Here is a 17,173-nt window from a genome sequence, read left to right as displayed (position 1 = left end):
ATGGTCACCACCCATCTTGAAAAGTTTCCCCCCTCCCATATACTAATGTGCCACAAACAGGAAGTTAATATCACCAAACATTCCCCTTTTATTAAGGTGTATCCATAGAAATGGCCGACCATGTATTATAAGCTGCGCACATTTTAATACTCACAACTGATTTTTTTCCTCTGATAATTAAATCATAAATGTGGGAGAAGATGTTCACAAACTGTCCTCTGACGATACCGCCTACAGAACATCCTTTTATGACTCGAGAGGAAAAGCACACTCCTACGTTGATCATAATTAATAAACTACAACCATCCAAAATGTTGAATCCCTCCCAACTTATCGTAGCATGACTTCTGTTTTACTCACCTCAACCTCCGCTAGACGCTCTGGTTTGTTCCCCGTCCTGCACAGAAGAAGAGCTGGAATGTGATCGTTTTATACACAGATTTTTTGAGGAAAAAAAATGCATGACAGCTATCTGCCTGACCTCAGATGTAAATACTGTAAATGTTACTCCTCGCGTGCCAACGAAACACATCGTAGCACTTCAATGCAACCTGTTTACCTGGAACCTCCACTGTTTGACGTGTCGACATCAACTTTTGTACAGTTTCTCGCACATATCTGTATTTTTGGCTGAAGCGGAGACGCCTGAACTGAGGTTTTTATGCAGACAAAAAGGCCAGTGGAATGATTGTAGCAACCACGAGCGACTTTGCTTTCATTTTCGGCATGTGATTAATTATATTAAAACTTGAATCTAACGTCACTTTGTTGAATGTGAGCATCTGTTTCTTTGTAACCTGACATGTACAGAGTGCCATAATAAAGCAAGCTGACACAAACGCCTCTTTTAAAAAGAAAAATAAAACGGCTCCTGGTGTCGATGTTGAATGTGTTCAGTTACCTGCGGTGGAGTTACACGCATCCTTGCCATCAGCGAAAACCTGCAAAAACAAACATTTTCTTTGGTTGTGAGCCTTTCATGCTCAGGGTCAAAGTATAGAAGGAGCACAGCGACATCTGGTGGTCAAAATGCAAACTGTCGACAATCAGAGCATTATAATAAATATTACACAGTGATCCCAGAATCTTGTTTGCAAATAAAAACACTTAACCAAAGTGTTTAAGCATCAGTTAAAGATTTATCATTACCTGAAGGAATGTATGACTCTCTGTCAAACTGACTGAATTAAAGCCGTTTTTGCGTCGTCAAAGGCTCAGTTTATAGCTTTACTACAGCGTGTCCAGGGCTTTAAGAGATATTTCGCTAACAGACAAGCAGAGTTGACAACATGTAGAGCTCAGAGCGTGCATTGTGAATGACTCTCAGCTACCGCCACCCCAAATTTTAGCTCAATGTCTGTAAAACTGATCGAATTATAGACATTTTTGGGTTATTTTCCCCCTCTGGCAGCCATTTTGAATTGCGTTGACTCCAAATGCTGCTGATGATTACTTTAAGATATTTAACTAAAAACAGCGGACACATTATTGCCCTGTTTTCCTTCAAGTCAACAAGAAATCAACCAGTCGCTTAGTTTTTTTACTGAGAAATACTCTGTCCAATCACATTTCAGGTATCGCCTTCTAGCTCCACCCTCTTATCCAAATATGGTCATTTCCACCTCTTTAAAAGCCACAGTTCAGAATGAGGGACGAGATGCTGAAAACCCCAGTTTCTTTTAATGATTTCACTCCAATAAACATTCACATCAATTCTTAACCGATCCGATGAAGATTTACATCGTCAACCCTCAGTTCTCTGTTGCTTTAATTAATTAGCAGCAGTCAGAGAGCGTGAATCTCCAACAAGGCCAAAGAACTCTTGTAATGATCCAGATCTCCAACATTTTCAGGTAAACTTGCTAACAGATGGAAAAACCAACCAACGTTACTGAAAATGTGACCTCCTTGTTGGAGGTACAGATAACCCAACAGGGCAGGATCTCATGTAGCTTCGGGACCTGAACTCGGTTTTTAATGCGATAAAAATATCACAGTTAAGACATCAGCTGCTGGAGCACAGACAAGGTGTGACCTTTGACCCTGTCACCTAAAAGCCAATCAGGATCATCCCTGACCCACGAGGTGTCCAGCTACACCGAATCAGCACCAAAATTTAATCCTTTTTATTTGCAGCAACCCCAACATTTCCTGAAAACCCATTCTTTAGTTCTCAGGTCGTTTTGCTAACAGACAAACAAACCAACGTTCCTCAAAACAGAAATAAATAAAAGCTGCTCTGCAGAGAAAATGGAGCCACATCGTAGGAAATTCTGAGGTTAAAAATCAGATCCACGTTCTGGAGGAAAGCATCTAAAGGTTTAAACATCAGGAATTAAATCTGTTCTGCACAGATCCAATCGTGTATTTTTAATCAGACATCTTTCTGTTCTCTCCAGATTCTACAAACGGCTTCGTCTCAAACCCCCAAATTTAATTTACTGACATGAACTTCATGAATTCAGCCTCTTTATAACCAACTGATCAACAGTTTGAGGCAAACTGTGAGGAAAAAACAAACAAACCAAAACCCTGAAGAGTTTTAATCGCCCGCCGCTAAAACTGATTGAATTCTGGAGTCAACCCGATTCAAGATGGACGCCAAAACCAACTGACCTTTCAAAACAACAACAACAAAAAAAGAAAAATGGCTCTAATTTGACAAATGTGACCCCTGCTGGCAATAAAAGTCACAAAAAAAAAACGTGATTTCTGTTTTTATTTTAGCTGTAATTGAGATTTTTGTAAAAATGAGTCCATAAAGTCTTTATCTTTTGATCCCAGTAACTAAAAATTTTAAATAATCTTCCTGATCTAACATTAAATCAAAGTTTTCCTACAGGTAACACTTCAGAAACAATCCTCTGCCTTATAACTTTTATAATTTTCTTTGGAAAATGATCGATTCTCTCTGCTGGCAGCCAAAGCCCTGGGAAATCCCTTCATTTAATGCTCAAAGGGGGTAATTTCTCTTTTTAAATATTGGGCTGGAGTTCTCGATGACGTCACTCCAGACTAATAAAAGTCCACCGATCTCATAAACAAAACAGACTTTGTTGCCAGATGATAAATCACCAAACTACGGATCATTTTCAAGCTTTTCAGATGTAAAATTTGAAATTATTATTAACTCAACAAGGAAAAAAATGATAAATATTGACCTTAAATTCTGTGTGGTAGTAGAATTAGCACATTTCTGGATTCTGTTTCAACAATAAGATCTAAAACACTGAAATAAATTTAAAAAACTCACATTTTCTGAATAAATCAAACCCTTTTGTAAAACTGAAACGGTCCTTTTTTCCACCAGTGTTAATTGTTCACAGCCTTGAAAACTTCTGATAAAACTTCTCATTTAAATCCCTTTTATTAAACTTTAAACGTTGCTTCCGGCAGCAGACAGTAAGAAAAAATTAACTTTATAAAATAGAAACTCTGTCTGAGGGCGCTCAGCTGAACCTAATGATGTTTGTTTTTTTTTAATTAGGTTATAATAGAAACAACTTAAATCCCAAATCTGCTCATCTGAAGGGAGCGCCCCTGCTTCTGTCGGAGGTCAGGGAACAAGACGACCTTCAGAAGATTCTCCTCTGAATAACGAGGCTAAAACCAGCGAGAGGAAAGCTTTTAGGTGACAACAACATCATTCGTTCTGTCCATTTTCAATTGACATCAAAAATCAAATAATAAAAAACAGACTGGTTATTTTTTTGTTTGTTTTTTATTATCACACGAAAAACAAAATCATGCCTGGTTTTTCATATTTCACTTTTAGGCTAAGATCGGAAACACGAAATTGAAAAACGGGCAGGAGGACAGAATTTGATTTTAATATTTATTTGGTCGGATTTAGGTGACCCGGAAGTGGCTCCGTGCGGCAGCTCAGGTAATGTAGGGGACACTATGGTGGCGCTAAAACCTCTGATCGAGGACATGTTAAACAGCGGTTTGATCCTTGAAACAAATCTCCATGGCTGATGGGTCTGACTGGATTATCCGGTCCTGATCGATCGATATTGAACAAACATAAATATGTAGACGCCTCATTACGTCCCGGAGCGCACCCGCCGTCGCCGCCATCTCTAAGAGCCGACAGGAGTAAACACAGAGCGAGCAGCTATGACCGGATTTTATATCACGAGGGATTAACTTTCACAAGTAAGACTGAACAATAATTTTGCTTATTTGACCATTTATTATAATATGTTATTGTAGCTAACGTTATTTGGTAAACAATGAAATGCTAACAGGAGGAACTAGTCCTCCTCTCTCATTAGCTCTTTCTGTTTATTTTCTTCACATTTTGAAGGTTTCCCAGTAACAGATTTAAGGAGGCAATGAGAAGCTGCAGTAAGAAGGGAGGGTTTTGTTGCTACAGTTGTCTCAGCTCTGTAGTGAACATTTCAAACCAGAGGACTTTACCAGGACCGGCTTAGAGATGCTGTGACCCCACCTGTCTTCAATTTCCCATCTCATCTCCAAAAAGAAGGTGATTTTTTTACTGTACGTGTTAACAGAAATGTCTATGATTCATGAGTAAAACTAAAGTTAATATCACACTTTGTTAAACCTGTTTTTACCTGTTAGTTCTTTCTGCATGTTTAGGAATTAATAATGTATTGTGTATTACAATACACTGTAGGATACTGAAATCTTTTCAAGTTCAATTCAATTACTTTGAAGTATTATGTGTCTTATATTTTAGGAACACAGAAACCTGAAGGAAAGCTGCAGAGAGCCTTCCAGTGGACCTTTCTCTCCCTGAAAGTGAAGCTCAGCTCTCCAGCCCCAGTTAAAGCAGGGCAGTGTGAGACTCTGGAATGACCTGGAGTTTTTAAAGATTACTTTTCCAGGCCTTTAAAAAAAACTGCATGTGTGTGTGCATACACAGCACAGAAAAATATAAAGAAATTATTGATGCGGTGTATACAGAAGGCTCAGGATTGTGTGTATAAGAGAGTGAAATAAATTTAAATGAACAATCAAACTTGTTTCTTTATTAAAATATGAAATGAATTGATCTATTAATATGCCATGCTATATGTCTGTCTTTGCTAAAGAGCATAAAACAAAGTATTTTAGCATGATAGTACGTATTTTTAATGTGTAAAAGCTTCCTGTATCATAACTACATCTCTACTGTTTATAACAAACCAAACTTTGTTAAAATCGGGTAAAGTTTCAGAGAGTTATGATTATTTTAGTTGGACATACAGTTTCCTAAGGACAAAGAAATGAACTGGGGGGCACGTAAAGGACCCAGCCAAGATGGCGGCCGCGCTGACTCATCAGCTCCAACAGACAGCGCTGGTCTCCGAGGTGTCTATATAAACAATGTCTATGGTGGGGTAACAAGCTAATGTTTGTTGTTTGCTAGCACTCCTTACCAAACTTCCGGGTCACCTAAACGCGACCAAATAAATTTTAAAATCAAATCCTGACCTTCTGCCCGTTTTTCCAGTTCGTGTTTCCGGTCTTAGCCTAAAAGTGAAATATGAAAAACCAGACGGGTTTTTTTCGTTTTTGGTGTTAAAATAAAAAACAAAATAACCGGTCCGTTTTTCATTATTTGATTTTTGATAGTCAATTGAACATGTAAACGAATGATACACGGATTGACAACAAACATGTCTCCTTACCTGAGAGGACGTCAGTCACGAGCGCAGCTGCGTCCAATCAGACTGATTACCGCGGTGCGTTCAATGACCCCCCGGAGAAAACAGCTCTGTCTCTTTAAAATTACAACCAGCAGCTCTGAAGATTTTAATGTAAAAACCTACGAATTATTATCTTTTTGTGCCTTGGATCATCAAAATATTTAAAAATTTCAGATTAAATAAATCAAAACAACAGAAGAGATTAAAAGATCGTGATGTAAAGAAACATTTTAAGCTTCTGGATCTGTAAGAGACGATCTACCTGCGTCCAGCAATAAACTCAACCAAAGAAACCACTGAAAGGTTTGTTTATTTACTCAATAAGTTGTTTTTTTAAGATCTTTTTTAGGTTTGCTGTAACTTTCAGCTGGTTTTATAGGCGAGCGGATAAAAACACAACATCTGTTCGAACTCCTGGAGTTTTTGTCCTGTCAGGATGATCTTGGTGCCAAATTAAAGGTATTTTTTTTAAGCTCTATCCGGTTTAATCAAACTTTCTTTAGTGTTTTTGTCTCATACCTGGTCGGCGGTTCGAGCTCGTTTTGCAGTTTTTTTGTCCTCGGGTGCCTAAAAGACAAAAGGCAGGGAAAAGTTTTTGTTTTATTGTTTCAGGAGCAACTTTAATAAAACTCTTAATCTGTAGATTTACATCCAGTAAATACTTTGACTTCAGGAATAAACTGAATTCAAGATGGACGCCACAGCTAACTGAGCTAACTGAGCAGAAATGACTCCAACATAAAGTGAATTGTTCTTATTTAAGATTAAAGCTTTAGAGACAGCTGAGTGACGCAGTTATTCTGGTGAAATTATTAAACTCAGACAAGCCGAGCAGAAATAAATCTTCAGATTTTTGTTTCTCCTTTTTATTTAAAGTCTAATTCCACCTCTTCTCTTGAACCCGAGTCGTGTTCCTGATGTGATGAAGACCTCAGCAGCTGTAATCAATGCGCTCATCTCACCACTAGGTGGCAGAAGCAGAGCGTCCTCGGCGCCGCTCCGGTTCTGGGAGGACGACCCGGATGTCCCCTCAGGTCGTTTCTGACAGCAAACCAGATCAAATATTCTTATTACTCTTTAAACCGACACGTTCTTATTTTATTTAAGCTTTTTTTCATACATCCAGAGAGTTTAATTTGTGCGTTTTTTTTATTTTGCTGATGTCTGTCAGCAAAATATCGAATGAAGAGAGGTGATAATAAATAAAAACTGCACAATTCTGAAGGAAAAGAGGACTCTGACCTTATTTTAAGCACATTTTCCATTTCCAAACAACATTTTTAACTGTTTTTAAGTGATATTTATGTGTACAGAAAAGAATAAATCTTGATCTTCGGTGTGTTTGTTTGTTTTGGCAGCTCGGCTGAAGTCCGAATGTTTGCTGCTAATATTACACGGTTCTGAAAACGAGGAGGTCAAAGGTCAAACCGAGAAGCCTCGCATCGATCTGAAGAGGCGCAGAGAGGCTGAGACATCGGCACCAGGATCAGAATAAAACCATAGAAGAAGAAGACTCCTCTCAGGGTTTATGAGCCAGGGGGAGCTGGGTGTGTACCAGGTACGGTTCCTGCAGGTACCAGGTACAAACCAGGTCAGTACTTCCTGTGTACCAGGCAGTATTTATGTTCTGCCATCCCATCCTCATAAGCTGGTTTTCTGACCCCGTACTTACAGAGTACACACCCAGTACTCATCCTCTAAGTACAAGGTAACAAGTCACTCAATATTAAAGCCTGATCCCTCAAAGTACCAGGTAGTACCAGGTCAGGACTTGGTAGCTCAGTACTTGCCTGGTACATAACCAGAACAAACCAGGTACTTACCAGGTACATAACCGGTACTAACCCAATGTGTACCAGGTACTTACCAAGTTCGTACCAGGTACTAACCTGTTGCATAGCAGGTACTAACCCAGTACGTACCAGGTACTTATCCAGTACGTACCAGGTACTTACCCAGTACGTACCAGGTACTAACCCAGTACGTACCAGGTACTAACCCAGTACGTACCAGGTACTTATCCAGTACGTACCAGGTACTTACCCAGTGCGTACCAGGTACTTACCCAGTATGTACCGGGTACAAACCCAGTACGTACCAGGTTCTTACAAGAATACGTGCCCGGTACATATCCGGTACTAACCCAATGCGTACCTGGTACGTACTGTCTGTCTTCTGTTTTGCTTCATTTCAGTTTGATTGAAACTTTTTCTCTCTTTTAAACGTCAGATTTACAGAAACGTCTTCGGCCTCCCTGAAACAACATCACTGTTTGTAACGATGAGACGAGAGAAAAACCCGAGACGTGAGACAGAGAGGAAAAAAAAAACAAAAATTTGCTGAACGAATTCATTTTTCACCTGAACTGAGAAGGAAGATAATAAATCTAACATCTCTGAGCTGCAGAGAGGAAAAAATCCCGAACAAGCTTTTTTTTTTTTACGCCGAACAAACCTTTTGGAAAACTCGCTCCAGCATGAAGACGTTCCAAAGTGTTTTATTTTTATTTAATAATAAAATGAACCGTCTCTTTCTATAATAATGTTGAAATTTTAACATTTGGAGTCAGAGATCGCTAAAGAAACAGCCCAACATTCTTAGTTCTTGATCTGTGTTGTATCTGTAACTATCAAATAAACGATAAATTAAATGAAAACTTTAAATTTAAACTTTCTGTCAAAGAAACAGTTGATAATAGATGACTCCTGATTCATTTCCAAGAAGAAAAACGTGAAATTTTACACTTGTTACTGACCGAACCAACAAAAAGAACCAAAGAAAGTTCTTGTTTTTACAGCTTTCGCCTCAAAAGCAACAAATTCTTAAAGTTGGATTTAAAACATGTAAAGAAAAGAATATTTTAATGGTTTTTAACAATCATTATTCAGATGCTGCAGGCTCTTCTTCATTTATCGGACAGCTCTGGTCCCCGGATAACTCTTCTAAAGATAAATATTTTAAATTAAATAAAATTTTATGAAGCTTCAAATGTTTGTTTTTTATCTGCGTAACATTTTACCCAAATCAAAAACGAAAATGTTTATAATTAATTCTGCGTATCGCCTCATCTGTTAGAGCTCAGAGTAAAAGATGGGGATGACTCTCAGCGACTGACTGACTGATTAGCTGTGGCGGCCATCTTGATTTGAGCAGCTTCATCAGTTCAGGAAATAATCGACTTGTTCTGGTAAAACAATCCTGATTTTCGCTGTAATTAAGATTAGAGTCCGTAAAGACAACATCCAGCAACTAAAACAGCAAATAATTGACTTAATCTACCTTTAAATTAAAGTTTTCTGACAGGTTTGTCTTCAGAAATAAGCCTTTGTTTTAAATATTTCTCTTTAAAATCAACCATTTTTCTCTGCGGGCTGCCGTAACATGAGGAAATCCCTTCGTATAATGTTTGCGAGGCTTGACAAGTTCCTCATTTTTTAAAATAAAGATCTGAATTTCCCGATGGGGTCACTTCAGAGCGATAAAAAAATAAATTTTTCGAACTGGCTCACATATGTTGCTTAGAGACTAGATGAACGCACACACAGGAAATTATATTATCGCCCGCCGTTTATGACAGGAAGTGGAAACAGTCCACCTTAAATCACGTTCCTGATCAGATCGATCATAAAAAGTGACCAAGGAAGGCCGAGCACACGAGTCGGGTCTTAACTCGACTTCCAGAGTCCGCCTGTAAATCTTTTCAGGGGAATTTATTCGGGTCTTTAGCTCATCAGGCCGTGACGATTTTCCCGGCGTGGAGTAATTACCGGAGCGCTCCCAGAAACGTCCCGAGGATCTCAGGATTATTGACAGACGACTCGTTAGGAGTCAGTCAGGTGGATGTGTGCGCCGTTTAATCACATGAAGGGATTATTAGCCTCGTTAGCCGATCTGAATGTCAATGATTTCCCCCGAAGCGAGCTTGGATCACATAAAAAGTGCCCCCTGTTGAGTCTGAGGCTTGTGATCAAATTAGTAATCAGCTCTCTTAAGCAACAAACAGAGTCAACAGGTAATTATGCTTCGGCTCCGGGTGACGTGCCTGAAATGGAAGATTGGCTCGGAAACGTCTCTGAAAACAGATTCAGACTCGGGGAGATGAAGTCGGCAGCTTCGCCTCAAAATGGCATCACTTTAAAATGCAATTATGCTGTGGCAGCGAGCTCAGGTTTACACATTAATTATGAATCAAGGGTAAAACGCTGCGCCGCTCAAAGACTCGGGGAGGAAAGTTTCCAGCTGCTGAAAAAGCTGAAACTAAGAGAAAGGAAGCCGAAGCTGAAGGGAGCAAAATCTAACATCAGCTAAACTGTAGGTAAAAGCTGAAATGAGCAAAAAGGAGCAAAAAATGTAGCTAAAATTAGCATAACTGTTTCTAAAATCAAATGTTAGCGTATCTGTATCTAAAAGCTAAAAATGGCAAAATCATAACTAAACAACCAAAGTTGTAGCTAAAAGCTTGTTTCTGTTAAACAGTAGCCAAAAGCTGAGATTAGCAAAAAACAAAAACATAGCTTTTAGCTACGATTACCTACAAAAACAATAGCTAAAATTAGCATAACCGTTTCTAAAATCTAAAACTAGCACAACTGTATCTAAAATGTAAAATGAGCAAAACCATAGCTAAAAAGGAGCAAAAAAGTAGCAAACATAAAATTAGCACAACTTTATCTAAAAGCTAAAATTAAAAAAGTCATAATTAAAAGCTAAAACTTGCAAAACAGAAGCTAAAAGCTTATATAAGCTTACCAGCAGCCAAAAGCTAACATTAGCAAAATCATAACTAGAAAATAAAAAATATCAAAATTGTAGCTAAAAGCTTTGATTAGCTACTAAAACAGTAGCTAACTGATAAAATTAGCAAAACTGCACGTAATTAAGATAAACAGCAGACAGAAGCCAAGATCAGCTACAATTATCAAAAATATAATTTAAGCTAAAACTAGCACAACTGAGATAAAGGTTTTTATAAGCTAAACAGTAGCTAAATGCTAAAATGAGCAAAACTAAAACCTTAAAAAGGCTAAATTGTAGCTAAAAGCGTATTTTAGCTAAACAGTAGCTACAAACTGTAGCAAAAAGCCAAACTAAAGCTGAGGTGGTTCATCCCTGTGGAGGAGGAGATCTCAGGACCAGAACTTCCTGGAGGGATTCTGGATCCTCTCCGGTCTGGGAACGCCTCGGGATCCTCCAGGAGGATCTGGAGAGTCTCTGAGGAGAGGAAGGTCTGGGTTTCCCTCCTGGATCCGACCACAGATAAGAGATGTTCATCCAGTGATGACTTTGTGAGAGTTTCAGTAAAATCTCTTCAGTGTTTCCTGAGATATTTTGCTAACGCTACAGACCTGCAGGCGATGCAAAACTGTCGGCATTTCGGAGGTTTATAAACTGGCGTTTGTATGAACTGCTCTGAAAATATTTCAGGTCGTTTTTAAAGATGGCAGAAGCCCACTTCGGTCCCGGCTCGGCCTCCTGAACACCTGTGCAGCCTCTGCTGTGGGGGAGTTTCCACCCGACCGAGGCAATCAGAGCATTCCCAACGAGTCGCTGATGCAATACGGCCGACCTGCGGGCAATTTCCGGAGCCGGAATATCTGCTAAACGAGCTGAGATTGAGCCGAGGCTGGATCCCAGCCTGCAGCCGGTTCTTCAGCAACGTGTCAAATATTATTTCATGCAAACAAGAACGACTCACTTCTGGAAACCTTTAAAAATAAACTCAACTCTGACTCCACACGAGGACAGATTCTGTTGTTCTGCAGCTTGAAGCATCGTTAGGCCTTCTTCCACGTCCAACGCCGCCGCTCCTGGGTCATCACGCCACCGCTGAAGCAGTTCTGTTCAATAAAACCTGAACACCGAGCTGCTGCAGCGTGGCCACTGTCCAAGCTGCTGCAATCTTCTAAAGACGAATAAAGGAACAGATCAGTCAATTTTAGGAGCGTAAAGCACAGATGTAAGGGAGGAAATGAGATCCTGGCAGGACTGCGTAATTGATAGTGTGGTTTGTTTTGCATCTGTTCTGTTTTTAGGCGACGTGAAGCTCGTTATGGGAACTCGCTGTTTCCAGTTCTGACTTATAAAAGCTGACATTTTAACCACAAACTGACCACTGGCTCAGACTATTAACTGGGGAGGAAAAAGGTCTTATCATGGTGAATAATAATGACGATAATCCTCCATCTTTTAGAAACAATAACATGTGTTATCTGCTAAACCAGCCTGAGTTACTGAACCGCAAACACAAACTCTGAATGTTAGCCGATCAGAGCTGTGTTTATTTAGAGCAGGGGTGTCCAATCCTGGTCCTGGAGAGCCACCATCCTGCAGGTTTTACTTGTTTCTCTGCTCCAACACACCTGATTTGAATCAATGGGTGATTAACAGGCTTCTGCAGAACATGAGGAGTTAATTTAACCACTGAATCAGGCGTGTTGGAGCAGAGGAAACAAGGAAAACTTGCAGGGTGGTGGCCCTCGAGGACCAGGATTGAACATCCCTGATTTAGAGAATCTAGAGTTCTACACTTCTACGAGTTATTCTTTATGATTCTGACTTCTGCTGCTGAAGGATTTGATGACAAATAAGAAATCTAAAACTCCAAAATCCTGCAGGAAAAAAAAGAGTTAAACAGGAGTAATGAGGCAGGACTTTCTAGTCTGGATGGAGCACTACAGGAAGTGAAGTTTTAAACTTTCGGTGAGAATTTTTAGTTGCTGTGTTAGCATTCAAAAGCAAGTAAAATTGAGAATATAAAGATAATTTTTGAAGAGCATGAATCACTTTCCTGTAAAAACAAATCAAATATCAGATGAGATGTTTTAAAACCTTAGCAGCACCTACCAAACTGCCAGGTTCATGTTTTATTCCTTTCAGCTTTCTCTGCGAACGTCTTGAGTCAAAAAGCCGTATTTTTCCCCATAATCTAATAAAATGATTTTGATCAAGAGCTCGTCAGGCTTTCTAAAGATCAAAGTAATTTTAGGACCTCACTCTCAGGTTCTGAAACGTGTCGACATGTTGAAGACACTTTAACATGTAAAGAGGTTAAAAAAAACACCTCAAAGGATGAGTCAACAAGAAACAAACAACTTGGCAAAGAATCGATTTGAAGGAGGATCTTCAGGGATGTTAACAGCTGCCTGCCACAAACTTGTGTTTCCATTTCTTCAGCAGATTATATGAAAACAGAACAGAAAAACAGCTTTTTTTTTTAGATGAGTTATTAGTTGAAAACTTGACGTACAGCTCTCCGGTCCGTTCTGGATCTCTATTTATGTTTTTCCTAATTTCCTAAAGACACGACTTTCAGACTCTCGTTCGCCTGCTGTAGATTTTATCCTCGACTTTCCTTTTTTAGAAACACAATACGCACTTATGGTACAAGGACTGGACTGAAAAGGAATAAAAAAGCAGCCAAAGACCTTCAGAAAGCCTGGGTAACTACAACATATTGATCAAAACAAAGATTTAAAGGAAATGCTGCCTCCTTGGGGGCCGTAAAAAGATATAAGGGGTCATTTATTTTACCCCAGATGATATAAATCCAGATCTGAATCCTCGTGGCTGCAGACGTCAGCTGCGAGTTAAAAAAGGTGATATTTTTACCTGTGATCAGCTCCTCTTCATCCCGTCTTCAGGAGGTGGATCAACTAACCCTAACAAGGCGCTTCTTTCGACAGGACGCCTACGGCCTCACCCCGCGTCTAAAAAGAAAAGAGAAACAACTCGGAGCGTCCCGAGCGTCTTCCTGCCACCGTAGTTTATTTTGAAACTATTTGCTGACAGAATACGTGCATCTCCGTCCACGTTGATCCATCGGGTCGGTGAAAACGAAAGAAAGTAAGGATCCGTGGCCAGCGATGGATTAGCAGCAGCACACATCTGTTTCATTCGGCTGCAGGATTTCAGGCGAGTAAAATAAACTTTATCCAGCCGTCATTTTTCAGCAGGAATGTGAAACAGACAGCGGTCTTAAATCATAACCCGGCTCATTAAGGTGCTTTCTCTGCTTTTTAAATGATTTGTTGCGCCGACTTTTATAAGAGGTGTTAATATTCAAATAAAAAAATTAATTACCGGATGAAATGAAGGAAATGCACAGAACTGCACCTCCACATTCATCACACCTTCTGACGCCACGAGGAATTTCCAGATTTCTCATTTGACGGGCAGTTTTAGCAACTATAACCTCACAGATTTAACTCTTTCCCTCCGTCTGTCTCGTCGTTGTTGTTAAAGGAAGCGACACACAAATGAGCTCATCTGTCATTTCACAACAGCACACCGACGACTGCAAAACGACTTTTTCATTTAATCATTTCACAATAAAAACACACACGGTTTGCTGCATCACAAAATGAGAAAACGCTGTCTGAAGCCAGAGCGGAGAGGAGGAGGAGTCGGCCGGCGCCGCCGCTGATACGCGTTGGTCGGCGAAGGACTGCGTTCATCATAAGCCACGACATGAGAGAGTACACAGAGACAGCAGGCGGAGCCACAGACGGGAAATCATAATCCAAACAGTCTCACGAAGCACTTGAACTCCTTCCTACCTGTAACGCCCATTACCGCCATGACAGAGACGGCGCCAGGACGATCGTGGACCGGAAACAGAAAACTCAAAGACGCTAAATTTTTCTAAACGGTCTCACAGAAGCCTTTTGGTGTCGAGTCGTACGCAACACGTTCGGTTAAGTCCTGAAGAAGGTGGGAGGTGCTCGGAGGGTGTGTGTGTGGGGGGGGGGTGTCTCCTTCATTTTTAGCACGACATTCAGCTAATCCAAAGTGCTACTGGCTGCTCCACTTCTGCACCGAACCCGTTTCATGTGGAGAAAAATAAATATTTACATTGTGAAACAGCAAACTGAAGATAACGATAACAAACGCCACGACGCCCCGCCTCCCCGCCTCCCAACGGGGCTCTTTATGAGCGTTTAAATTAAAACCGTCAAACCTGGGATTGTTTTGGTAAAAGAGAAAACAACAAATACTTCATGAAATGGTAATAGCCACTCAAAATATCACCCTGACATTTTCCTAATGAAATAATGGATTAACAAAACAACAGTTGTGTACATAACTTGTTGTTTGGCAAGCAAATAAATTCAGACTCAGTCTCAATTAGCTGAGTGCTCTGCCGAGGTGCGGCAGCCTCAAGTCACTCATTTACTCCCATAAATTAACGGTAAGGGTCTGACATCCTCTCTGCGATGTCTGTAAATAACAGCTTAGCACCACAGGAGTCACGAAGCGAACCTCACATCCAGCTGAACAGTTACCCTAAAAAATGGCAGGTGGCGGGAAATATTCAGATTTTTTTCCTCACATTAATGCTTCGACCGCAGGTAAGCAACGATCCACGGATCTTTAGTTTTCCCACAGCCTGAGCAGTGATTTTAAAACGGCTCATTCTGTACATTCGAAGGGCTGATATCTCAGCAGGCCCGTCCTGCAGATAGAGACACAAATGGCGCACACACACACAGTAAAGCAACACTGCAGTCCAGCATCAGCAAAGAGAGCGAAACAGATCGACGCATGCAGTTTGGAGACCAGTTTTTGTTTTTTTTACAGCTAATTTGGCAGTGAGCGACATACGAGTGTGGGTTTATTTTTACACAGTTCTGCACAGGAACGAGACCTCTTTACGGGCAGCTGTCCCACCCAGTCTTTAATATTCTTTGTGCATATTTGTGGAGAGACCTCAGCGAGGGTCTGTCACAGCAGAGGCCACCCTCCCTCCGAGGGTGACAGAGAATGCTGATAAATTCGTCTGACAGCTCTTTAATCCCCATTAGCGCCTCAGACAGAAGGGTGTGACAGAGTGCAGCACCGTCCTCAGACCAAGCCCTGCTCCTGTCCTCCTCCTCGCCCCCCGTTCAGGTCCTGCAGGACTCCGTGAAGGATGCTCGGCCCAGTGGAGGCGGCGGCGGCGGCGGCGGCTCTGAGGGCGAGGGAGGGGCGTCTTCAGCAGGCGATCTCCTCCAGGGTGCCCAAAGTGGTCTGCAGGGGGACGGTCACGGTGTGGCTGATGGATTCAGAGTGGTTCGCCACCGGGTCGCAGGAACTCTGAAAGTCAAAAAAATAAATAAAAAAACAACTTTTGAATCTTTTAAGTGCCGAAGCAGAAGTGAGCACAAGCACGGCAGCTTTTAGATTTGTACATAAAAGCAGAATCACTGAATCAAAGAAGAAATCAAAGTTTTGGCGGCACTAAAAACAGGTATTCATAAAAACCTCTCTGTTTGTTTTGTGTCCTTTCAGAGCGAAACAAATTAAAAGCGAATCTTTAAAAAGCTGATCTCTCACAACTTTTACAAAAATCCTTAAACTTTAAATGACTCGCTCAGTCACATTTCTGCAAAAACACAAAACTCCGTCATTAAAATTAAATAAAGTCAAGACTTGTTCTGCAGCCGTGAACATTTTAACGAGCACTAAGACTTCCTTTTAAATAAATACAATCAAACTGTAGAAGCAAACAGTTTAAGACGCTAAAACAAAATAAAGTCCCAGTAAAACCAGAGAGTCTCAGTTTGCTCTTTTCCTTTTAAACCTTTATTATCGCCTGCTGTACGTCCGATGAGCTGATGGCTAGTCTGTTAACGGGTCAGAATTAAACTCTGACTGTTCACACCCATTCCACAGATGCTCACTTGTTTGTAGTGCTATTAAATATTTCAATGAAACTGTGAGCTGACATCTACAACTGATTAACCTTTGAACTCAACCCAATTCAAGATGGACACCAGAGCCAAACAGTTTCAGAAAAAAACAAAAATTGGGTAATTTTTCTAAATACCGAGCCACATTTTGGGTTTGTTGTGGTTGTAGTTGAGCACCTTCCCCAAAGCTCACATTGAAGGCAACACACTGCTCGACAATAACCCAGTTTGTTAGCAAAATATCTCACAAACCACTGGATGGATTTCAACGAAACAATTTAATGACTGGATGTGGATCTACACGTGATTCATTTTTGGAGTCAATCGGATTCAAGATGGCCGTCACAGCTTATCTACCTTAGCCTACACAAAAAGGAGGATACTGGAGCGGGTTTTTACAGAAACGAGAATCATCCTCAACAAATCCTCTGAGCTCTATCACAAGTTCTCCCATTAAACGCACAAAGTTGTTTAACCAAAACGGCTAAAAGACTCCGCCTCTTCTCGGGCGATATGCAATCCTTCAAGGAACGCTACGCCTTCATTTGCACGCATTTCTTTCCGCATCGGAGTACCGAACCTGCCTGGTTACTGTAAATCACAGACCCTCCAGGATTTCACAATGTTGCGATCGCAACTATTTACGAAAAAAATCAAGCAAATGCCGCGAAATCGCAACTTTTTGCAACTTTGCCCAAAACATCGCAACTTTTACCCAATATTTATTGTTTCTAAAGTGATTCGCCACCGTTTCTGCGGTCTAGTCTCTTCTTTGTGGGTTTGTGTAGCGTGGAATACAAAATAACCCCAAATAACTCAGGAAGAAGACACGTGACGTCACTTCCTGTT

At 40.6% G+C, this 17,173-nt stretch overlaps 1 protein-coding gene and 2 long non-coding RNA genes across 10 annotated transcripts in view; 1 reads left to right on the top strand and 2 right to left on the bottom strand.

Moving 5' to 3' along the window:
- Positions 1-59: 59 nt before the first annotated feature.
- LOC112450604 lies at positions 60-11,983 on the bottom strand. Its single transcript, XR_003039274.2, has 4 exons — positions 11,382-11,983; positions 6,177-6,224; positions 902-941; positions 60-397 (listed from the first exon to the last, which is right to left on the bottom strand). It is a non-coding gene; the product is annotated as an uncharacterized LOC112450604 (long non-coding RNA).
- LOC112450605 lies at positions 5,845-9,156 on the top strand. Its single transcript, XR_003039276.2, has 5 exons — positions 5,845-5,960; positions 6,037-6,116; positions 6,534-6,691; positions 7,016-7,215; positions 7,887-9,156. It is a non-coding gene; the product is annotated as an uncharacterized LOC112450605 (long non-coding RNA).
- A 123-nt stretch (positions 11,984-12,106) lies between the features above and the next one.
- Positions 12,107-17,173, bottom strand: part of asic2 (acid-sensing (proton-gated) ion channel 2) — a 356,894-nt gene continuing 351,827 nt past the window's right edge. For 7 of the 8 annotated variants that reach the window (XM_017419427.3, XM_017419425.3, XM_025006640.2 and 4 more), the window contains one exon: positions 15,627-15,728. In XM_017419427.3, the coding sequence (XP_017274916.1) occupies positions 15,627-15,728 (102 nt within the window). Of the gene's footprint in view, positions 15,729-17,173 lie in introns of all 8 variants that reach the window. The other variant, XM_017419423.3, reaches the window with a different exon arrangement.

This window comes from Kryptolebias marmoratus, linkage group LG12 (genome assembly GCF_001649575.2).
Source record: "Kryptolebias marmoratus isolate JLee-2015 linkage group LG12, ASM164957v2, whole genome shotgun sequence".
Taxonomy (NCBI): Eukaryota; Metazoa; Chordata; class Actinopteri; order Cyprinodontiformes; family Rivulidae; genus Kryptolebias; species Kryptolebias marmoratus.
Note: the sequence above shows the minus strand (reverse complement) of the source record. Positions and strands in the feature narration are given on the sequence as shown.